General features: G+C 36.5%; 1 protein-coding gene across 2 annotated transcripts in view; it reads left to right on the top strand.

Moving 5' to 3' along the window:
• Window positions 1-17,666, top strand: part of calcr (calcitonin receptor) — an 85,852-nt gene extending 68,186 nt beyond the window's left edge. The window contains exons 14-19 of one of the 2 annotated variants that reach the window (XM_038288647.1): window positions 3,791-3,944; window positions 6,122-6,182; window positions 6,362-6,428; window positions 6,527-6,745; window positions 7,402-7,443; window positions 16,540-17,666. In XM_038288647.1, coding sequence (XP_038144575.1) covers window positions 3,791-3,944; window positions 6,122-6,182; window positions 6,362-6,428; window positions 6,527-6,745; window positions 7,402-7,443; window positions 16,540-16,761 — 765 coding nt within the window. In that variant the 3' untranslated portion in view covers window positions 16,762-17,666. The remainder of the gene's footprint in view (window positions 1-3,790; window positions 3,945-6,121; window positions 6,183-6,361; window positions 6,429-6,526; window positions 6,746-7,401; window positions 7,444-16,539) is intronic. The other variant, XM_038288646.1, reaches the window with a different exon arrangement.
• Window positions 17,667-25,606: the final 7,940 nt, after the last annotated feature.

Genomic DNA, 25,606 nt, shown 5'->3' on the forward strand with positions numbered 1-25,606 from the left:
AGTTGCTACCGGAGAGACTGATGTGACATCAGTGAAATCAATTTCTTTCAGAGTAACAGGTGTGACATCATTGCTATCAGTTGCTACAGGAGGGACTGATGTGACATCAGTGAAATCAATTTATATCAGGGACTGGTGTGACATCATTGAAATCAGTTGCAATAGGAGGGACTGGTGTTACATTCTTGAAATCAATTTCTATTGGAGGGACTGGTGTGACATAATTGCTATCAGTTGCTACAGGAGGGACAGGTGTTACATTGCTGAAATAAATTTCTATTGGAGGTACTGGTGAGACATCATTGAAATCAGTTGCTATAGGAGGGACTGGTGTGACATTTTTTAAATCAATTTTTATTAAAGGGACTGGTGTAAATTTCTGTTGCTACAGGAGGGACTGGTGTGACATCATAAATTTCTGTTGCTACAGGAGGGACTTGTGTGACATCATTTTTATCAGTTGCTACAGGAGGTACCGCTGTGACCTCATAGATATGAGTTCGTACAGGAGGGACTGGTAGATATCAATAATATCAGTTAAGAAAGGACGGACTCAATACAGACTAGTGTGGCATTATATATTAGCCTGACGTAGTCCTACTCAATTCTAGTCAGAGTATGAGTCTGATACTGCTCCATAGAGCTGTGATTATGGGGCATGTTTTGAACGGACCAGGGAAAAAAATGCCTCTGCACTCAATTAGATAGACCTACAACCAATAAGAGCAACGGAGTGCGTGACGTATGTTAAGCGACGCATAGTTGTTGTCAACAAAAATCAAAGCGTGCAGTTGCACGCCTAGAATAAGAAGATGAGCCTTGATCGCGTTTCTCTGTTCCTCTTTTAAAATTAATTTGCTGTCAATATCTTCTAGAACAGACCTAATAGCAGAATCTACTCACCTCAACTCAAGTTCGGAATGGGACCAGGCTAATTATATATATCTTGTCCCTGCAATAATGACTGGTTTGTATAGTTGTTAAACAGAATAACTGCAGAATAACTGAGTGGAATTATAAAACCATAGCACGGTGCTTTTTTTAAATGAAATGGTAAAATCAAAAGTTTAATTTTTACAGCTGAAGCTGGGTCTTGAAAAACTTGATGATGCTAACGTGGCCTGATATGAAAATTAGCTTAATAACTCGTTCTTAAAACTCCCCTTACTTAACTCATCATGTAATTGTCTTTAATTGTATGTTCTATTGTTTTGTTTTGTTTTTTTGCTGGACAGAGTGGCTTAGAAACATACCAATGCACAGACTGAATTACTAATTATTTACTTAATAATTAATACTTAATTTATTAATAATTATTTACGAATTAAAAAAATCTATCACATAAAAGACCTGGTGGGGGCTAATATTTCTAATTCTGTGTGATAATGCTGCTAAGAGCTGATTCTGTTTCAATATTTCAAATTTTTTTTTTTTTTTGCAAACTTTTACCAAAAATGGCAATAGTTGTGGAGTGATAGTGAATATCAGGGCACAGAAAATACTGTTTGCTTCTAAAAAGAAGAATATAAATGACTCAGTTAAAACAACAAAATGTAACTCACAATTTTAAGATAGAGACTACTGAATTCTGACTCGGTTCACTGAATACCTAAACCTCCACAAACTGCATATATAATATGACACCTTATGTTATTAGCAAGCCTTAAAGATGCATTACAGAGTTTTCCAATGATAGTGCCACCTGTGGCCATTATTCTTGCATTCTTTTGTTTTTTTTACATAATATCACACTGCCATTGGTGTCTGAGTTGCCACAAAAATCATCTTGAAAATAAGGCTTTGGGTTTTTGCAAGGTTGGATCCACTTAACGTAGAGGCGATTGAAGTCACATCCGCAGAACAGTGTGGGAACTCCTCACCCGAAGTACATTCAGTAAAATAGCCTACACTTAGAGATGCATCTTCACTGAACTACTGAGGTGTCATTCTGTTCCTCAAACCATGTTTTAGTTGTAAACGGTAAAATAAAAAAGGCTAATGTAAATTTATTATCGGTAAAAATTACTTACTTGTCTCTTTATGAAAAAAATTAGGAATTAAATTACTTCTCAGATTTTCATATAAGATTTGTCAACAATGAAAGTTCTTTCTGTGAAATGCTCAATGTATGCTAAGGCCCTGGTGACTTAAATGTGTGCATCAAATAATGGAGAGTGTGCATAGTTCCTTTGTGTAAAGGCCGGACTTGGGCTGGCAAGCTGTGTGTTTGCACGCCGCCAGTCTGAAATCAGCTAAGATCAGCTCCAGTCCCCACAACCCTGAGCGGGATTAAGTGATTTCAGAAAATGAGAGTTAGTAAGATTTTCAGCACATTCAGTAATTTTGCTCTTTTCTTTGACAGTCAGTCGAGGAACTATGACTTATAGCACATCCACAAGTGTGTTAATAATTATAACATTAGCAGGCTGTGGTTTGATGAGATTGACATGATAATAATATATCATTAAAGTAATCAGTTCTTATTGTAATGACTTAATCAGGAATCAGAAACCATAATGAGATATGCTGTCATCCTGTTGCATTGCAGCGGTTTCATAAGTATAGAACAACATAGTTCTCCATAAAATACTTTCTCTATACATTTTGTTTTGGTTGACAAAACACAATCACAGAGCTCTCTGATTTTAGAGCAAAAATCACAGTTTTCAACCCAACTCGCCTCCAAAGGGGGTAAATGAACAAATGCCTTTCAGCCTTGGAGACATAATGGTTCCTAATGATTCTATGACAAAAAAAATGAAACATCCCATTATACTGTTTCTTTTTTGGTATCATGCTGAGACAATGTCAGGGGTGCTTAAACTGTGTCATTTTTCTATCTATGGTGGTCTGGGGAAATATTAATGTTTTTTAAACTTCTCACATTTTGTCAAACTGAAATTAAATGTATTATAGTGGGATTTTATATGACAAACCTACACAAAGTATTGCATATTGAAAAATGATACATGTTTTTTTTTCATCTCTGAGTCCTCCCCAAATAAAACATTTGGATAACTGCCTGTTGCAGAAGTTATACAGTAGGTCTGACCAGCTTTACAAAGCAGCTTCTGCTCATTCAAACCAAATGGAACGTTTCTTTAAATATCAGCTATGAGGTTTAACGGCTCCAATCAGATTTATACAGGAAGTATTAGATTGGGCCACTGTAACAAATGGCTATCTATGCTTTGAATGAAAAGCTTTCCCTGTGGCACTGGTTTTATGTTCAACATTACTGTGTTGTTGGTAGATAAGCCTTCACCCACATCTCAGGTTTTTTGCCCTCTTTGATTGGTGCTCTTGCAAAGTTACTGTGAATTTAAGTATAATCAACACTAAAAGGTTAGTTTTTCCATGCAGATAAAAATATCTACAGCATGATAATGTTAGCTTGTTATGTTTCGATCTCAGCTTTTTACCTGTCACTTCACAACAGAGTGGTTTTGAAGAATTAACAACAGCTGGAGCTTCTTTCTCCTTGGATCTGTGTAGCTCTGTCAGTTATAACCTGCCTCTTGCTTTCTTAGCTGAATAAAGCTTTTTGCAATCACCTTAAATTAATTTTAGAACTACCCTTTTAATGCCAAATGGAAAAGAAAGATTTTCAGTTCAGGTTTGTACCCGTCCCATCCTTCTTTTAACCTTGGATAAACCTTTGAGAGCATCATGTGAGATGTTACAGCTGTAAAATGATAAAATGGGAAAATGTTCAGTTATTTTTGCACGGCACAAGTGCAACACAACACAGCAGATAATCAGCTCTCATACGTTTATTCCCTTCCTGCAGGTTAGCTGTAAGGTGTTGCACTTCTTCCACATGTACATGTTGGGCTGCAACTATTTCTGGATGCTCTGCGAGGGAATCTACCTGCACACACTCATCGTGGTTGCTGTGTTTGCAGAGGAACAGCATCTGCACTGGTACTATCTGCTAGGCTGGGGTGAGTTTTTTTTTTTTTTTGTAAGGAGTATTATTTCTTTACATATGTAAGATTTAAAGACGGAAAACTGTGATTGTCTTGTTTAATGAATAAACATAGGATCTACAAATCACTTCAGCTTCTACATTTTCTTACAGAAGGCCAGGTTGGACATTAAGACAGCTTGTCAGTCCTTATATGGGTTATCTGCTATACAACAGTCCATTCTTCATTTAACTCCCAAAGAGTTGATTTTAAGAATTTTATCAGGGTTTATATAGGCTAACACTATTCAGAGTTAAGGTTTTACTTTTGAACAATGTGACAAAGTTCCTTTTTTTAGCTAACAAGACATACTGTAGTTAAATTTAGACTGTTGTGATGCAACGGTTAACAATGATCCAATAACAAAAAGTAACTCCTTTGTTGGAGATAGTTTAGCACTTTCAAATTTTATTTACTAAAAAGGAAGTCATGTTATTACCGGTTAATTACAGGCTCCATATTGTATTTCCAACCTTCCTGTGCTGCAATGGTCAATCATTCTTTAGCAACTCCATATGAGTTCAGAATCGCAAATGACTTATGAAATATAAGCTCTGGGATGTTTACAATATGACTTTCTTCATGATGAACAACCCTGAACACGTGAAAATTAGCCCTTTGAAAATATGCCACCATGAGTTGATTGTTCATATTTGCCAGATTTCACAAATATGGTTCTGCAGCTGATCTCGTTATTCACAACAATTATGTGACTCAGGGTGCCAAAATGTGAAATGTGACCACATAACTGTCATCCAAGTATTAATTAGTACAAAAAGTCACATTGTTCACTCTATAAATTTAACAGTGCTTAATCAAAGATTTTGAAAGTTGCCCTTCCTATTTAAAACAGCAGGAGATGGACAAAAAAAAAAAAAGCTGTGTTCTGTCTGCACTCAAATGAAGAACATGAAGCTTATTTTTCTCCCAGCAGAGTAGATTCAACACTGGCCCAATCAACTTTGGGAAATAACACAACTACTGAGAAACATTTAAATCTCTTTGTGTTAAAACAAATGTTGCTGAGTTAAAAAATCTACTCTGAAACATTAAAAAATAACTCTTTAGTGTTTGCTTTGTAGAAGTCTTTAAGGGGATAACATGTGCAAGTAGGTGTTCTGGTAAGACATAGCTTTGGCAGTATCATTCTGTGGGAAAGTTCTTCTTTAGCATGACACTAGTTATGGTTGATCAGATCATGGATGGAGGCCATAACTGAAATCAGTTGCTACAGGAGTGACTGGTGGGACATCATTAATATCAGTTATTACAGAAGGACTTGTGTGATATAATTGATATCTATTGCCACAGGAGGGACTTATTATGTATGAAATGTGACATAATTTTATATTAGTTGCTACAAGAGGGAATGATGTGACATCATTGATGGTTAACATGTAGGGTGTTAAATCCTCAAAAAATGTGAAAAGAAAACCAATTAAATGCTTCATAAAAAGCAATTCTCAACATTTAGCCAGCAACTGTAGATTCAAAGCAAGAACTAAAATGCAATTTAATAAATTTTTATATATATAAGCTAGATTAGCAGAAAATTGTGTCATTAGACTTGGAAAGGCGGTAGAGAAATTTTTCAGCTACAATTGCAGTAAAAGATGGATCTATTAAGTATCGACTTTGGGGGGTCCAATAAAAATACAAATTTTTATTTCAAAATTTTAATTCTGTGCTTGTTTGGATGTAACATTCACACAGGATTTTCATTAAATTGCATTAAAATCTGTGGTTTCATTGCAACAGAGTGAGAAAGGAAAGGATTTGAATACTTCTGCAAGGCCCTGTCCATGTGTCTTTGTGAGCCGGGGTAAAGAAAAGTCATTTTTCAGGTCCATCTGTAGCTGATCTGTTTCAGAGTGCAGCTGGTGTGTGAAAATACTCAGTGCATGAATTTTTGTGTATGTGCTCTGAAAGAAAGTTTAAAAACAATCTGAGTCCAGTCTGCACTGGAAGAGTTTCAAATTAGAAAGAGAATAGGACATTTGGTTTTGCATTTATTACCAGCAAAACTAAATTATGATAGGAAGACTTGTCAAAAGTTTCATGGATAGTTAGAAAGTTATACCTTGTCTTCTAGGAAGGTCTAACAAAGACAATGGTTGAATGTTGTCTCATATGGTTGTCTTTTCTCCTTCCAGGCTTTCCTCTAGTGCCCGTGTCCATCCACGCCGTGGCGAGGAAAAAGTATTTTGATGACAAGTAAGTAATGTACCATGAAACTTGTGCAAATAAATAAAGAGAGGTTTATACATGTGCAGTGCTGTGCATGGCGGATGGAGAGCGCGCCGATCTGTACACATGTGTGTTTTCATTATGTGTGTGTCCGTGTGTATCTTGGGCAGCGAACGGCACTGACGGAAATGTTTTTCTCTCTGTAGCTGTTGGATGAGCGTTGAGACCCATCTGCTTTACGCAGTCCATGGACCTATAGTGGCGGCCCTTCTTGTAAGCCTGCTGCTTCGATTTATTCTTTATTTACAGCTTTTGAAGCAGAGTGAGACTTTTTGGAAAGATAGAATCATAATTTTTAAAAATTCCCCTAGGTGAACCTCTTCTTCCTGCTGAACATTATAAGGGTGCTGGTAACAAAGTTGAGAGACACTCACCGAGCAGAGTCCAACATGTACATGAAGGCAGTGAGAGCCACTCTGATCTTGGTTCCCCTGCTTGGAATACAGTTTGTCATTTTTCCTTGGAGGCCAGAGAACCGTCTGGCTGGTGAAGTCTATGAGTATGTCATGCACATACTCATGCACTATCAGGTGGGTACTGAGCTACAACATTCATCTAGATTCCCATTAAAGTAGCAGATATAGTAGCATAGCTCACAGGTAATTCCATAGAGCATTACAAATCATGATAGTGCAGGTATTATGCTCGGTGAAACGAGGCCACCTCAGGAAAGGACTCATAAATATCATGGTAGTGATGAGAGAAATATATTCAGTTATGTTTAGTCACTGAACTACTAAATGTGTTTTTTTTTAGGGGTATAGAGATAAATAGCATAATTTGAGTGGTTTAGGTGTCTCTAGGCTACAATTCATCCACAAGAAACACAAAGAAATCCAACTACAAGCTGCAATATCTGCTGGATTTGTTTTTTTCTGAAGAGATTAGAAACCAGCTCTGCTCCCCGGCCCTGGTCTGGAACCCCCTTGGGAGCTATGGAGGGCAGTTTGGTTATTCCTGTGGGAATTTAAAAAAAACTGGTGTCCAGTTTATTTGTCAAGGAGAAATGTATTCTACAGAAGACAGTTATAGCAGTTTCCATTTCATGAGATAGCTAACCATCAAACCATCCATCCCATCATCCATGGATGGATGGATGGATGGATGGATGGATGGATGGATGGATGGATGGATGGATGGATGGATTGATGCATGTACGTTAATTTTGTTTTTCCTTTTTTTTAAGGGATTGCTGGTGTCAACAATATTCTGCTTCTTTAATGGAGAGGTAAGCAATGCTCATACTTTCACACGTGCAATATTAATTATACTTGTATGTATCTAAAATGGAGGAGCCAAATGCAAAACACAAAAAGACACAGAAAGGCAGATGGGATACAAACGGAAGTCTTCATGTGCTTCAATTATAAAGAAATATAGAAATTCATTAAATGTATTTAAATTTGATGAAAGAGTCCCAAAATACCAAAAGAGAAAGGAGATATTTAAAAGGAGAAAGGGATTTATGAACAACTAAAAAGAGACACATAATTGCAAAAATGTAAGATAAAAAAATTAAAAATCCTTTTTATGTATTAAATTTTATTACACAGACCTATGCATATAAAATGATACATTTAATATAAACGTTTTTTTTATTTAATGGTTAATTATTTAAAAAAAAACATTTTGCAAAAGTATACTGCAAAATATGGACTCAGTAGGAATTAACATGGAGCAGAAGTTCTTAAGCAGATCTTACTATAAAAAACACTCCTTTTGTAGTTTTTGCTTATAGACTGCTTAGACACAGACACCAACAAAGTTAAATTAGCTGGCCTATTAGCTGGGCAATTACCTTGTTTCGCTTGTCTGCATTCTGCTGCTTAGCATGGATCTTACCTTGTTTTTTTTAGAGATAATAGGTCTTTACGGTATTAATATACAGAGCACAAATTCACAATAAGCAAAGTTACATAAATCAGAACAAATCCCTTAACATACAGCTGGTGAAAACACAGCTCCCGAAACTGTCTTTGACTTTTTTCTGTAAACTTTGGCTTAATTTCAGATTGGTAACGGCCCCATAGATAAACAGAAATTGCCTCACAGCCACTCATGTTAGGGTGTATACACTGATTTTTAGAACAGAGGCTAGTAAAAACAAATCCATGGCGCAAATGACAGAACAAAAAACTAAACAAATACCTGCCACTAAGCGTCATCAAAAACCTGCTGGTACAAAATTTTGATGAAGTTTGAATAACAAAACTCTGAAGCATTCCTTTACAATTCTTGTAATTTTGGGTCATGTTTGTCATAATATTGCTTTCCTCCTGAATTGAGCAATTGCCCTTTTGCAAAGGTCAGTTTCAAAATAAAGAGACCTGCTCAGTCATTGAGCTATAAAACTTCTCAATGCTTGTGGCATTATTTCAAGATATCTGACTCCATCTGTTAAGACATGTTCAGAATAAATATTTTTAGCTCTTGAACAGATATATAAATATATATGGCCTCTCTTGACAGCATGTCAGAAGGTGACCCATGAACAAAAGATACAAGCTCAATGTTTTGTTTGTTATAGGTGTTAAATCAATTTGGTGCTTGTCCCTTTGTGAGCCAATCTGAAGGCAGTTAACTGAAAGGTCATATCAAGTGACGAGTAAGACGAGCCATATGGCTGTTTGCCCTACCACGCTTTACTGGAAATTAACTTTCCTTACACGTTTCTTTCTAAGCCTTTCTAAATCTGTCTACAACCCACTGCAAACATTTCTTTCTGGCTTTAAACAGTCCACCTACCCAGCGAGTTAAACTCTTATGAAAGTTTGTTTACGATGTTAATGAGCTTGTAAAGACCTTTTGGCTCTTTGGGATCAATGAGTGAATGATGCTTTTACGCTCATGTCTTCAAGAAGCTTGGATTGAAGATTTTTATCACCTTGTTTTCCTCCAATGTCGTTTAAACTGTGCACACGGGCAGGCAGTTAAACTCAACCATCTGCAGTTTCTCTGTCTCTAATGTATTATAGGTGGGGAGAGTTTGGTGGGGAAAAAGCTGTAAAAGCAATAGGTGTAAAACTCTGCTGCTCAACAAGATATTGACATAGAGTACAGCAACTTCCCAAGGAATTTGTACTCCATGTTACAAACATAAGTGTTTAGCACCAAAGTGCTTTGTCTAATTTTCCTCCATTGAGGCTAGTTTTTTTTCAAGCTCACCAAGTCAATAGTTAGGTAGTTATAGAACCACCACAGCTTGTCTCTACCAGCTTCCCACACCTAAAGAATGATTCACCAATGGTTCACCAATTCTTTGCAAATCAGCCCAAGATTGGATAAATGTTTGCATGCAATGTTTACATATTACATATTATGTATTTAAACTAATCTTCAAATTTGGCGCATTTTAATAAAGAAACTAAACTTCTCCATGAAAACGATAATTAAATAACTTAAAAGGTATAGTGGTAATATGTCTACGTAAGGCTGTCCTATGTGCTCGTCCCCATTTTCACTACAAATCTTCTTTTAGAAAGCTTTTATGACTTATGCAAACAGCAACTTTTAAACAGAGCACGCACAAGGAGAAATAGGCTCGTGCACGTGTTTGTTCCCTCTCAAAAGCGGGTACAGGTGTGTGCAGATGTGCAGGTGCATTTTTTTTTTGAAGTGGAGAGGGGGGGTCTTTTAAAAAAATCTTGAAAATCCTCCACTCTACCTTTAAGAAACCAGTCCCCACAGCATTTTGCTGCTAGCACTGTGTTTCATTCTGAGAATGTTATTCTTGCTCTCTGCTAATTAGTTAAGATATATTCAGTGTGAATTTTTTTATTTTGATATACTCTAATAATCCCAGAGGGAAATTACTTCTCTGCATTTAACCCATCCCCTTGGGGAGCAGTGAGCTGCCATTGTGAGGCACCCGGGGAGCAGTGTGAGGTTAAGGGTCGTGCTCAGGGACCCAGAGTGGCAGCCCTATGCCCTAACCACTAGGCTGCCACTCCCCCATTGAAATGCCGCAAGCTACATTTATTCTCTTTTCTGTAATTAAGTATAATTAATCTGCACTTTAAATGTTTATTACAAAAAGTGGTCCTTCACTTTCACTATAGTAATTTTTTTATAAAAATATTTTACCCAAAAATATTTGAAACATCATTCATTAATTGATGTAATAAAAGATAAATGTATAAATACAATTAAACATATAAATAAACTGCTTTGATATGTTAGTATGTTTTGTTAATGTCCTGGAATTAAGATCAATTCCTCCTTTATGAAGAGAAACGACAGGGATTTTTTCTGCCCGTATAAAATAACTAAATTATTTTTACGTAAAGTGAAACTCTAATGAGTTACCTTTAATTCTTATTTGAAAACATGTTGTAATGGTTGCTTTACTTGTATTAAAGTCAATTCTAGCAGTACAAAAGTTGTATTAAAGTCGCCGTTCTTTTGCCCCGTTAAATAGTTTTGTATTCCTTTCGCCTCTGCATATATTCAATAACTGTTTAGGTGATTAAATAAATTAGCCTTTAAATAAGTCTAAATTTTATTTTATACATATGGAAAAAAAACAAAATAATATATTCAAATTCCTTTTCTTTTTCCTTCTCTTTAACAAATACAATAGATCCGTTTTTGGTTATAGCACACACTTAACACTTACTAAAACAGTAGAAATACTAAAGCAAAGCTGAGCTGTCTGTGTTAAATCTTTTTTGACTAAAATATTTTCCTGTTGACAGTCTTTCTCACAGTTGGATGATCAGACGTTTGTAGAGTTTTTGTTGCGTGCGAAGTAGAGGGCAAAAGCGCATACAAAGAAAGGCTAAAGCAGTTGGCACACAACAGGAAGGTGTTGGCACAAACAACAAAACTTTGCAGACTATGGAGTGGGGGGATTTACCATCATACTGTAAAATAGGTCAGCTCTTAGTCCATACGTAAGAGCAGAATTATCTGAAACTATGTTAACAATTCTTGGAGTAAAACAAACTACAGGGGAATATGTTTAAAGGGGCAAGCAGACAACTGTCACAAGGGAACGAGCAGGGTTTGTTTTCCTTCACCCACATAATGACCAATTCATGCCCCCTTAATCAGGACAAGGGTTTCTGGGGCTGGGTTCAATTCAGTTTTTTGATTTCAAGGCCAAACTGCACAGACCTGCCTTGTTTCATCAATGGCTCTATTGTGAAGTGAGGGCAGTGAGACAAACAGCTCCCAAGTTGTGTTTGTGTTATCAACCAAGACGTTCTACATGGAAGCTTTAAGCCTCAGCTACTCTTTTGTCTCACTATGACAATTAGTAGCTTCATTATTATCATTACATCGCTGTCTGGTAATGTACCCACAGTAATCAAGCTAGTATTGGTGTGCAGCTCAGAACAAACTGCAACAGTTAACACTGAGCGTCTGGTGTGATTCTGCTCTGGTATGGAATCTAATGAGTGTGAAGACATCCACACGAAACATGACATAAGCATGCATGATATTTCTGTACCGATGCCTTCCATTATATGCATCTTTAGTGCAGCCCTGCAAACTTTGATCGTGAACTTAGAAATGCGGGAAATGTAGAGGACTTTGGAGGCAGTCTAAAGTTGCTGCAACAGAAAAAAATACGATGAACTAGGAACATTTTTGGTACAACCATACTGTAATTGTTTCACTGGCGTTGTTTGGTTAGGATAAACACCACCAACTGTAACTGTCTCTCTTTCCAAACTGTTACTCAAACTGTTTACAAAGTTGAATAAGAACAATTCTTCTCATGCACGTATTTGTGCTTTTTTCTTAAGCATCTTTTGATTGACAGTTTAAAAGCTTGAAAAATAAAAATAAGGATTTTATGGTTCCATAATGGGCCCCAGTGACGGTTCTAGACCAAATGTTATCAAGCTGGAGCCGCTGTTATTTTATGGGGATACATAACAAAAGAAAAACCCCAAAACGGTAAGCATAATTTAATTCTGTATATCAACGGTTGCATATTATGCATAATTCCCATTATAAATATTTTGTAAAAGTCATATGTGTCCTGAAGGCTGTGTATGAGATTCAATAATGAAAACAACCCTTTCCCCTCTGTCATTGCCTTTCTCCATGTCGCTAATGTTTGCTCAAAATGCTATGTTTGAATAGCTTTCCTCTTATGGAATAAAGGAAAATAAGCTGTACATGGGGGTCTTTAGCAGCCCATCGGTCAAGCTCCAGCCTCCATCTTATGTATTATTTCGCACTTCTAGTCGCTATCTTTGCAAGCTTTAAGGGGTTTTCATGTTTGTTGCTGGTTGGGGTGCAAAGTTAGGGAGGAGAGGTGGATGGAAAGCCAAGACAGCTTGTTCAGAACAGGGCTGAACGAGTAGATTTTTGGTAAAAGCCATCTGCATAATCGGAGACACAAACGGCAAAAACACACTCTGGAGAGCTCATTGTTAATATTCTTTATTTTCAAAAGTAGAAGAATATGAGACCTTGAAGTGAGCCAAAAAAACAAAGATGTGACTCTTGAGATAAACCAGAATATAAAAAAATGTCATCCATTGACAAAAAATAAACAATGCAACAATTTAGAGACCAGAAAAATACAAAAATGTAGAGATCTAAAAATACAAAAAATTACCTTCAATTATTTAATCAAACAATTTTCATTAAAGTATTTTCAGTTATTTACAGTAATTGCAAATTTAACTATTTAATTGTACCCCTTACTATTTAACGGTATATTTAATACTTGAATAATACATTAGAGAGAGAGACACAAATAAATGTTACGGTACATCTGTTTATTTCATGGTACATTTTGTTATTTCATCGGACATTAACATTTATGGATTTCATTATATATTTTGGCTTCCATATGTCTCATCAAACCACAACAAAATAATTATGAAAACCGTTTTGTGGCCTCTTCATGACTGAAGACCCCTGAGGGTTCCAAATGCCCACTGTAGGAACTCCTGAACTAGAAGTTGGAAACTGTGATTCTATTTTAATATGACTGAAGCTTAGGGTGACACACCTTAATTTCTATATAAATGTTATAGTAAACAGTAATCATAAAAGACAAATTTGGTCTAAAAGACTAGATGGTTCAATCCCTTCTGTCAGCTCATATCATAGCAGATCATTATTCTGTTTTCAATACAGGGACCATAAGCAGTTCTATATGGGCTCTGGCCCCTGTTTAGAATGGCCCTTGATGTGCCTTCTCCTCTGTTCATCTGCCCTAATTTGCAAAAAAAAGCCATGAACCATCAACTAAAGTGTAATCATTCTGCTCATGACTTTAACATCACATCCAATCAGTACTCGTCTCCTAAATCCCCTCCATTACTAATTCAGATGTTTAATGTTTCAATCAATTTTGCTGTTGTCCCCAAAAAAGCCTCTCGTCATAAAGACTGCAATGCATTGTAATGCCCCTCTAAGAGTTAGAAAATGTATTTCTACTAATGCAGAAGTTTTTGTTTTTTTTATTATAGGGCTAGCTGTCATTTTATCTTCCATGTCTCTGCTTCTATGCAAGGGTCTGCTTAGGTCAAGTGTCCTAACTTTGTCATCTGTTTAAATTCTCAAGGGCCCACAGGAAGCTCTCTAAGGCTCAGATTTGCTTCAGACAAAACTGAATCTGAACCCTGACATAACATAACTGTGTACGGTCTGACCTGATTTTATGTTCCTCTGAGTAGGAGGAAAAGACTAGCAGCAAAATAAGGAATAATTGAGAGCACAATTTATTCTCTCAATTTTGACACTGTGCTTTATTAAAAAATGGAGAAGTAAAAATCTGTGTTGACTAGACAGTAAATTATATATTTTGAACCAGAAACCCTATAAAAAAACTGTTTTGTTTTTTTGACCTGCTGATTTTTTTTAAATATAGTTGCCCAGCTTTGAAAATATTTTCTTCCAGCTTTCCATCTGATTATTACTTGTTGTTGGAGCAGAGATTATATCTATATATACGGTTGTAATTATAATATGCTACTATTGTAAAATATTCTATTATCAATCTACACAGTTAAAATAGCTAACAAAGCTAAAACGACAGTCTGTTGATGTAAGCCCTCATCCTAAATGGGTGTAAACTTTTCTAAATCCATGTTTTTTCATAGATAGATGATAAAACAATGAATGAATGGATGTTCCAAATATTAAAACAGATAACTTTTCAGCCTTTCTGTTATCTGCTTCAAGTCCTGCTCACTCTCACACACTCATAGTCTTAATAAACTGCCAAAATAGCTTTACATGTCATAGAAATTCTGTTTTTTATCACATAGTTATACTGATTTTGCTGCATGTAAATAACTAAAGATGGATAAGACTTTTAATATTATGAACTTAAGAAATAACATCCCTAATTTTACCATAATAGAACGAGATACTGACCTTGATTTTGCAAAAAGCTTTTGCACTGTATATCTTAAACTCATTATCACCCAGTTTGATGTAAACGTCTTTCTGTATATCTCTGTCACCTTTGCACCTTTATTTGTGTCAGAGGTTCATTTTCAGACTGTAAAGAAGGTAAAGTTTACCTTGAATTTGACAGATATGTTTGTGTGGGTACATCATTAGAGCTGTTTGCTTTATGAATGAGATGCTGTAATAGAGCAGATAGTGGGTGCAAAACATGAAAAAATTTAAGCTCATGATATTGTTTAATGAGTCGGAAGCTGCTCGGTGCACTAATTGGGTTTAAATAACTCGTTGCCTCCTTAGGTGTTTTAATGGCAGCTGTAATTTTCCAACACACTGTCCATGTTTGCTGTTTAGCATATTGAATCCACAGGATTCCTCGCCCTGTCTGTCAGTCTGTCAATGGAACAAAGCCTCTGACCCTTGGTATTTAGCATCCTGCCTGAATTTTTGTGTTTGTAAGATAATTACATTTCTTGAAATAACACTATGATCAACTGATGCAGCAGCAGAAATAGTTTTTAACTGGATACTAACTAAATTACTAAAAGTAAATGTGTGTTCATTTGCTTATTAAAGCATTTTCTATGTCAGGCGCTCATAGAAAGATGACACCCATAAACTAACCTCTAAACTTCCTCTCTTATACTCAAACTGCTGCAAGATATGTTAATGTGTAGTTGATAATCATTTTAGACAATTAGAATCCAATTTACTGATACTTTTTAGCCTTTTCGATAAAATGATTCATAATATTTAAGGTAAAAAGGTATAAACTAATTTTTTCAACTCCTATAACTATGGGCTGTTTGTTTACTAGCAAAACCAGGACACAAATCAAGGAAGGTTCATAACTTAAATATAATAGTTTAGACTTAAGAAATCGATATACTTTATATTGAGCTACCTTCACTCCTATACAATACCTCCAAAAAAATCCAGTACATCAACAGTCAACTACAGAAGTATTAGTACTCTGATACCTTGTCTTCCACTAAAACTGGGTCTGAACTAAAAAATACAATAATCACCTGTGTGTAGTTTCATCTCAGTAGATATCCAGCTGTAATTACAGAAAATTTGTAAAAGATAAATGTCAAAAAGTTCAAGCCACACAGCTTATAGATCAGGGAGAAATTAAGGTCAGGTTATAAAAGATATTCCAAGCTTTTAACATTCCAAACAGCACTAATCAATCCAGCAATAAAAGTCAGAACGGGTATGATACAACTTCAAACTATTATTCCATGGCCATCCACCTAAACTTAAATCCATTGTAGCTCTGGAGGAGCTGCAGGGATCCATAGCTCAGGTGGATTAATATGGTAATAAGAGGACTTCTAGCTCTGAGCTCTGTAAATATGCCTTATGTCTAATCATACTAACACATGTAGTACCTGCTGCAAATACTTTTGTGCAGTTTCAATCTATCACTAGTTAGTGGAGACATACCCAAAGACTGCCAAACCTAAAGATGGTTGTCAAAGCATTGACCAGATAAATACAAATATTTACATACATACATATTTTTATCAGTTAAAGTATCAATATATATCTCAACTAATGTTCTTTTCCATCACACAATCTGTCAGTCACATAAAATCCCAATAAAATACACTGACATCTGTGGTTGTAACGTGGCAAAAGTGTCAAAGTGGTCTGAATCTGTTTGCAAGGCTCTGTATGTGTTGCATCAGTGAGGATCAGTGTCAGTTTAATTCATATTCTCACATAATGTTGGTTATGCGGTGTCTACCCTCCAAACTCACACTGAAACCACTTGATGGTTTTTGTGCAAACCCAAACGTCTGTTGTAATCATTTGTTCCACGCAGAGCAGACAGGAGGGGGAAAAATTATAGATATATATTTGGGCAAATATTTTCTGTTTGATATGCCTTTGGAAGGCCTGAAAATTATGAAAAAATGTTTGTTTCTTTGTTCTTTAGGTACAGGGAGCATTGAAGAGGCAGTGGATGCAGTACAAAACCCAGTGGGGTCAGCGCAGGAAGGATCACTGCTCAATGCGCTCCACGTCTTACACGGCCACCTCCATCACAGAGGTGCCAGCCTTCATGTACCACCACGACTGCAACGCCGAGCACCTGAACGGGTGCCACATGAAAGACTCAGAGCTGGTGGCACTGAAATCTGGAGATACTTACGCTTAGATGACCCTTTATTTGGAGCGTAACAGGAGAACATAAGACAAGTCATAAAAAAGTAAACCTCATCTCAGTGAATAAAGCTCAGTTTGTTCAACATGGGGTGAATATATGGGTTTGGAGACAGAGAGCTCACCAGGAGGGAGGACTAGCTATGAGACTAAAACCTTTTATTTACTCTCTTTTTTTATGTTTCTGCTCCAGCTGCTTTTTTTTTCTTTTCCAAGAACTTTGATGTCGAGAATTTGCGGTATGAGAGGAGAGCTGCTCACGATGCCTGCCCACTTCCTAAAGCTGCTATTCCGTGAAGGAACCGACTCACAGAGACAGAGAGGAAATAAATGACTGCAGCTGTTTTGCTCTCTGTCTGATGATGGTGCAAGATGTGACAGAAACAATCGTAGCTGTTCTAACTCTACATGATGGAACCATGAGTATTATTAATATTATTACAATCAAGCAGAGGACCGCATCATTCCTAACCTCACCTATACCAAAGGGTACTGTTTGTCCGTCTCAGCTATGAGGATCTTCAAGTGTGTCTTTTGGAGCACAGAAGCAGAAATTAATCTCTCCCCAAACACTATAAGTTAACAATTCACGGTAGGGGTCACATTTCTGAGCAGTCTTTTGTGCTTACAACTCTGGAATTATGTACATACGATCTATGTTCAATTCATTTAATTTGACAAGTGTTTAAATGTTTTAAAAGGACTTTATTCTTCAATTTCTGTTTGTGTTTTACTTGTTAATTCCTAACTCTGTGCTACCTGTGTGTCCTGTGATGCTGCATTTCCTGATGGCTTTGTGGTTTCAAAGTTGCTGTTTCTGTACTGAATATCACAGGGCTGAGAGGTAAAGATGCATATTGTAGACAGAAAAATAAAAAGTTATTAAGGTTTTATCAGTCACAAGCGTTCCTTTTGCTGAGTTAAGAAGAGTGCAGCAAAGCCTTGCCAGGGGTCCTGCTACTTTATTGTCAGTCAGCTGAACGGCTCTATCATTCATCCTCGGTCGTCACAGCAGTGATTCTTCATCCTCTGTGTATATATAAAGATTCTTTTCATAACCCTCTCTGTGACTGACCAGAAGAGAAAGAAAGGATAAAATATGGATGCACTTCACAGCATATACACAGGAGAGAATCAGCTGAAATCACATCTTTTTTTTTTATGCAACAGGGCACAGAGATTAATTATTAACTTATTGCAGTGCGCTCCTATTCCTCTGCTTCCAAGTTTTCTCTGCAATCTTAATTTGAGGTTTGATGGACGCAGTCATGCAGGCATCCAGGACATAAATGTTTTAATTTGGGGCTTTTGACGATGCATTTGAACCAATTCAGATTGAAATGATTCACCATTAGTATTAGACTTTTTTTTTTAAACAGGTATTGCGAACAGAAGTTTAAGTTTAGTGTGTTTTTGCTATAACCACAAAGAGGGGGGCAAAAATACACAAAAGATGCTATATTTGGTTTAAATGTCTCTGAGGAAGTTGCACCATGAAAACACTTTTTGCTGGCCTCTGCAATATGGAATAGCTTATTTGACCACTGCTCACTCTAGAAATAGTGTGCCTTATATAAAAGGTCCTGGTATTCAGCTGAATTACAAGCATTTTAAGCAAATCTTTAAAAGCGTAAATGTTTGCAAATGTTACAGAATGAATAAACTGCCACTAAATTGAATGCCTTACACAAGGTCTGAGCAGCTGAAACACCAGTGCGATTTTATTTCGCCATACAAAGAGAAAAAAGTGCCTGCTCCTACAGTAGAACAACATCTTGAAGTTTGACAAACGTGATACTACCTTCATGGACAAATCAAAAGACTTTAGGAAGAAAAATATATAGCTAGACAAGACAAAGATTGAATCAATTTACCAGAGTAGCTAAAAATATGAGGCTTTTGGACCAAGAACAGACAATGAAACATGGTGGTGACTGAATCATGCAGAGGTTCAGTGATACTGCTGCATAATAGCGGGAGGAATATACTGTTTTTATATTTCTCACTTTCACCTCTAAATAACAGTCTAGATATTGAGGCTTGAACATAGTTCCGTGTTAAAACACAACAGAGATATAGCAAAACTGGTTTTGGTCCAGCTGTTGTCACATTTATCTTAACCAATGGACCTAATCTCTGTTCTATTCATGATTAAAGGTCTGTTAGATCAGTGCCAAGAAACCAAAATATAGATGTAGCTTAAAAGTGCAAAGAAGTGTGGTCAGAAATGATGTTGTTGATGGCTACAAAACATATGAAAAGTATATATATATATATATATATATATATATATATATATATATATATATATATATATATATATATATATATATATATATATATATAAATCATGAGAAAATTGCAATCATTTAAAATAATGTCGTATTTCTATTTTTTAATCACAGAAGCTATTTCTTTAATTATTAAAGGTATAATGGAGGATGAACGAATTTTTTTTTTAAATGAGCCACCATCTCCACTTAAAAAAAATGCACATGCACATCCCTGTACCCACTCTCAAGAGGAAACACCAATTAAACGTGTGCTAGAGTGTGCACTAGTCCATTTCTCCTGGTGCGCTCTCTGTTTAAAAGTTGCTGTTTGCGTCGCTCATACAAGCTTAGTTTCCAAAAGAAGATTTGCAATTTTTTCACTATGTCAGACTTACCAGCGGTAACTGATAATGGGGTCGAGCAAGTAGGATGGCCTTACCTAAACATATCACCAGAATGATTGACAATTAGGAGGACCACTTATTTTGATGATCTACCTGGAAAAATAACATCCTCCACTATACCATTAAAGTTATTTGATTATCTTTTACATGTAAAGGTTTAATTTTATTATAAAAAACACTAAATTTGAATATTATGTACGTAAACATTGCAGTGGAAATATATCAACAAAAACCTTTGCTGAGATTGTGTCCTTATAAAAACATTACTTGGAATCCTTACAGTACACCTAAAATGTTAAAACGTTGGACTAATAAAAAGTAAAATTAGGCACTGAGTTTTTCATGCTTTGAATGACAAATAGAAAGTTGTTGCTTAAGATTAGACCTACTGGCTAAAGAGATTCAGGTTAGGATCAAGTCTTTAAAGGCATTTGCTTATAACGCTTTTGTATATTGTTGTTAATTGAAAAATACACATTGTCATTCAGGTTTGTGTTCTTAAAAGATGCTATACCTATTATAGAAAGTTGCTGCTGAGCTTATATGCAGCTGACCTAAACATTAAAAGGTTTTCAGAACATTTTTTTTACCAAAATTACTTCTTCCTATTTCAAAGCTCGATCTTTACTCCTTCTTGTCCATCTCTGTGCTTTAGGGCCCTGTCACACCTTGCCAATTTAGACAGCGTATGCGCGACGTCCCAGAATCTCCTAAAACACTGGCATAAGATGAACTTTCTATATATTTTTTATGTTTTTTTGGGGCATATACATAGCGTATTTATAATGAGTCCAGAACCTCTGTCCAATAACAGCCTAACTTATGTATAACACACCGCAGCGTGCATCAAATGATGCACAAGTATCAGTTAAAGCTGTTCCCTCAGGTGCCTCACTGCTTCCAGTCTGCATTAAAAGATGTCTTTGATCGTGGTATTAACCTGGCTGCTGTTTACTGCCCCCACCCCAGCCCCAGAAAAAGAAAAAGAAGGAAAGAAGGTTTGCAGTCGCAGCAGATTTAGCGTCATGTCTGGTAGGAATTTTTTTGGTCATGGGTGTGAACCCAGGGCAGATCCATCATGCTCACCTTCTTGCTCACCCTAAGTCTGGAGGAGTACTGACAGTTTCCTCCAGTGAACCCCCTTTTATACCAAAAAGCTGCCAATTCGCCATCAAACAGTAGCTGTAAGTTAGAAACACGTTCAGCGGTCGTCTGGAACACTTTATACACATTGGAGATAAGTTACGCATAAGTTATCCAAAAGTTACTCATAGGTTTTGGATAAGCTGGACACCACCACTTATGAGTAACTTTCACTTGCCGTATGTCAATGTGTGCCAGTGTGTTTTAGCGTACTCATAACTTATGCAAAACATACCCATAACTTATCCAACGCATGCCAGATTTTTCGTACATCAGGCATACGCTCATCTAAAGCATCAAGGTGTGACAGGGGCTTTAGTTAGCCATTACCTGTTGGCAAAGCTGGGATTTTCCACCAGATATTAATCCTCTAATTCCTTATCAACCCAGAACATGCCTTTCACCTTGACGATTGGGCTTCTTACCCAAACTAAAAAAAAAAAAATTCCAGCTATTTTAATTTGGTGTATTTCTGCACCCATAGCTGGTTTACAGCTAACAGGGCGCCTGTTGTGTTTGCTGATATGGGCCGGGTCTCATACTAACATTCAGTCTGGTCTTCTCTCCTTATTGGTATTTCTCAGTAAAAGTCAAATGTATTCATAATGTTTTCTTATTTTTCCTTTTCTCTCTTCTGTCATCAGAGGTCTTAACTTAGCAGTCAACAGCCATTTTCCTGATGGCCATCAATATATTAGATGTGCACCAGTATTTTAACCAACCCCTCTCTTGTTGTACAGTCACAAGTGGTAGACGTAAAATGCCCTCTCCTGTTAAATGACTGGCAATGCAGAAAAGTTGATGGCCTAAACCTTAGTCCTGTAGTGTCTCTTTCAATACTTCATGGCTGTATGTTGGTATTTATTTTGGGCTAACAGCTAAGAAGCATTTGGTGGTTATACATCCCCTCACGACAAAATATCCTTTGATTCTCTACAGCCATTGAACAAACTCCCTATAAACTAGGGATCCATGCTTGCTCAGGGTGCATCCATTGTATGTTAATGGTGAGAAAGGACAATAATTACTACAGTACATCCTCTAACCACGAAGCCAACATACCATTTTTAAGGACACATTAACAGAAGGCTATGCTGGAAAAGGATATTTTGTGTCACAATCATGAGTCAACTTCTGGAGGGATCTACTTCTGCTCTAGGAAATCATGGGGGGAAAAAAACCAACAATTCTTAAGTGACAAAAGAACAAACTTTCCCTTAAATAGTTACCAGAACTCGGCCTAAAAAAAAAATTCTCCTGTAAAATTTGAAAACCTTCTGAAATTCCAGGAGGGCTTTTACTAAAGACGATATAGCTTTAACATAGCTTCCAAGGAAACTTTCAGGGAGTATTTTCAAGTAGAAAAGGAGTCTGACAATCATGACAGAGAAGGGTTTTACAATAAATGTCTCACACCCCTAAAAATGTATATGTTCTATATCAATATTAAATTCATTCTCCTTATCACTGTCTGTTATGTCTTTAATCTTGGCATGTTCAGGAAAATAATCCAGAAAAAAGTCTTTAATGAGAGAAATGTGAGAATCAGGATAATTTCAGCCTGCTAACTCAAAAACCCAAATTATTGTTTTTGATCAATAAGCAAATTGTAGATTATTACCGGTTACGGTAATTGGATACTGGTGCAGAGCAAAAAATACTTTGAATAAAGTCAAAGCAAACATAAAGATTACTGAAGCTACTTATAGTGTAAGAAAATAGTTTATTCTGAGACATATTGAGAGATTTATTTAGTTCCTTCAGGCTGAGATGAAGGGAGAGAGAGCAAGGCTACCAGTACATGAGAGGAATTCTGAATGAAGTGCAGAAAAAACATTGTGTAGTCATTTTTTTTTGTTTACCCTCTGCCTGTTATGAAACCTTTGGGAAATCTCAAATTAAGGTGGTAATCTACATGGTCTAGTCTCCTGACCAGGAGCCTGTTAATCTGATACTAGCTGTGCAAATGGGCCAAAGTGATGTGCTTTCATGTGATCTCGTATAGCTGGAGAAATGCAGCTTAAATTAATGTGTGATTTAAGAGGACAGTTAATATTATTTTCTCAAAAGGCTAGTTGGGTTAGAATAGTTCTATTTCCTTTAATGAAATGATTACTTGTATCTACCCAGATTATCCTTGATATGTAGATTGTAATGATATTCTATCGTGATACAGCTCTCTGTTTAATCTCAGCTGGAATGCATGTTATATATCTAAACAAATCTGCTAAAATCGATGTCAGCAGGTCAAACGTTTTCATAAATTGCAGACTGGAAAAGGAAATAGCCACCTGTTTAGTGCCTTTCTCGCTTTAAGATATTTTCAGAAGGGAAAGGAGGAAGTCAGTTAAAAATAAAACATGTAGCACCTCATTAATCCCTAATTAAAAGGTTTGTTCATTTCTGTTTGATCTCAATAATGAAATAAGGCCCAAACTTTGCTCCAGCTCTTCTGCAACATTCTCTGATTATTTAGCTGCCTGTTCCCGGCCAGCACTGTTGTTCATTTTTCAGGGTTGACAGGTTTTGTATAAAGAGTAAGCGGGGAAAACAAAGGCATCCCTACACCATGTGGTGTCTTGTTTTGTGATCCCATGAGCTTGACAGTGATTTACAACCATGGTTTCTATTCAGACGACTCTGCTGGAATCACACCAGCATCAAAATGTGTGTGACAGGACAAAATGGACCGACGCAGATCCTCCTGGAGATGAGATAGATGTATGCTCACTATGTGATGGTTAGAAAGCCATTATTCTGAAAAGGGAAAGTTTTCACTAGACTTTTTCACTCTTTTCACTAGAATATGTCTCAGCCTTTATGTAACCACCTGCTCCACAGTTGATCGTTTCAGGCTCTGATGAATCTGGGACGATGAGAGGAAGACGTACTGTCCTCACTGCGATGAATACTGTTCTCTCATCAGCTCGACACTCACTTCATCAAAAGGACTGAGCGCCTCAGTGTGCTCGATTCCTGAACTTATATGCAAAGTATAGTGAATATATGATCCCAACAAAAACCTGATGAAATGAAGGAGATGAAATTAAACCTTTTGATGTGGATATTTCTGCATAAAACATGAGCAACTAAAGGAGGAAGTTGTAAATCCTGTGGCAAAGTTTTTTCCTTGGAAGCATGTGAGCCTAAGATGTGCTTTAAAGGAAGAAAAAAAAAGATTGGGTGAACTATTTTTGGCATTTCAGAAAGCCCCCTGACAGCAACGATGTCACAGCACGCTGGACCGAACCCAGATCAGTCCTCCCCTTGAGAGCTGAGAGATTGCCTGTGAAGGTGACGCTGTGTGTGGTTTCAAGTGAGCAGCATTAAATAAGGCAGTGTTCTATGCTCAAATGTTTGTCTGTTTTTAGTCCTGTGGACAAAAACTATGATTGTAAAGCATCATTGTATGTTGTTTTGGCGAATAGTTCTTGACGATAAAAGATGCTCAACAGAAAACAGCAACACAAAAAATATACACAACATAACATGCTAAAACAAAGTAAAAACAAATCCTGCACAGTGTGTTTATTTCATATAAAATCCTGGAACTATAGATGCATATTATTAACATTGGTTGTGAGAACATTTTTTAGGGGGGATTTTTGTCAGCTCTCACTTGTGCTGTGAGCACTAACCACGCTTATTTTCACCCTCGATGAGCAGTCATGCCTGGAGCTTCCAAACTCCAAAGACCATTGAAGTGTGGCCGCATATTTTTGTTTGAAAGGAAGAAGACAAAGTATATATATATATATATATATATATATATATATATATATATATATATATATATATATATATATATATATATATATATAAGCCTAGGTTTTCCAAGATGCATTAAAATACCTAATTAAAATTAAGTATACAATATGAAATTCCACTAAACTTATTTCATTTTTTTATTATTCTTGTGTGAGTGGATATTTAGTCATTTGAGGAGCAGAGCAGATACAACAATAAAACATGTTTGAGAGAGCGAAGGAGGTGAGAAATAGGATTTTACTATTGCATTACAAAAAAAGCAAACTACATGGAGAGAGATGCAGTTAGTATCATCTTGTACGTGTTTATTCCCTGGATAATGTAGACCCTTAAATTAATTCTTAGATTTCCAAAGGTTCTGCCAAGCCAGAATTTCTAAATCCAGCATTTTTATTAGCTTAGTTATTTCCTAATGCTCCAAGCGTTCCTGGAGTCCTCAGCTCACCGGGTCTCTGACCCTCACCAGGCAGCATGGGAGTCGTGAAAATTTACCATAAACTTCTGGATCTCTAAAACCAGCATATTGAAAGCTTCAATGGATAAAACAGCTTTGTCTTCATTTTTGAACTCCTCAGTGATGCTGAAAGTTGCCAACTTTCATCCGTCTTACTTCAGCAAAAAGCTCCAGACTAAGGAGTCTAATTGTTAGAACAGCCTGTTAGCGCTAAGGTCACTGACCAATCAGCAGTCTGTGTCACCTAAGCTTATTATCAGTCACTTCCAGTCACGCATTGTTTTAAATTGCATTTCTACATATAAATGGTAAAAGACAGATACTTCTTTGACTTTTACTTTAATGCTATGGATTGATTTGCTTGCAAAGTCTGTTAATAATTTCTATTAGTGAAATGGTGTCTAAGCAATATAAAGAAAATCTGTTTCGCATGTAGTTGTAGTATAAGGACCAAAAGTCAATTTTACTTGGATTTTCTAATTTTTGGACACATAATTATTCTTTTTTTCTTTATTTAGAAGGCATCATTTGTCAGTCTTACCACCTAAATGTCTGAATGTTTTAACTCCAGCAATTTCTCCTGATCCCTCCCTGTTCTCGACCCCCGACCCCTGCTGTTAACTTACCACCAGGCTGTCACCGTTCATTTGTCAGGCAGCCTTTGTGGTATCTGCCTTTGTTTCCAGTGCTCTGTGCAAACAGATAGTTCCTGTCTTTCTGTGCAACCTTGAACTTATTGTTTGAAATGATTGAAGTTTGAGACTTCTAAGTGGCATAGTTGAACCCATAAAGTATCTA

This window comes from Cyprinodon tularosa, unplaced genomic scaffold (assembly GCF_016077235.1).
Source record: "Cyprinodon tularosa strain WSP-4 unplaced genomic scaffold, ASM1607723v1 ctg26, whole genome shotgun sequence".
NCBI lineage: Eukaryota > Metazoa > Chordata > Actinopteri > Cyprinodontiformes > Cyprinodontidae > Cyprinodon > Cyprinodon tularosa.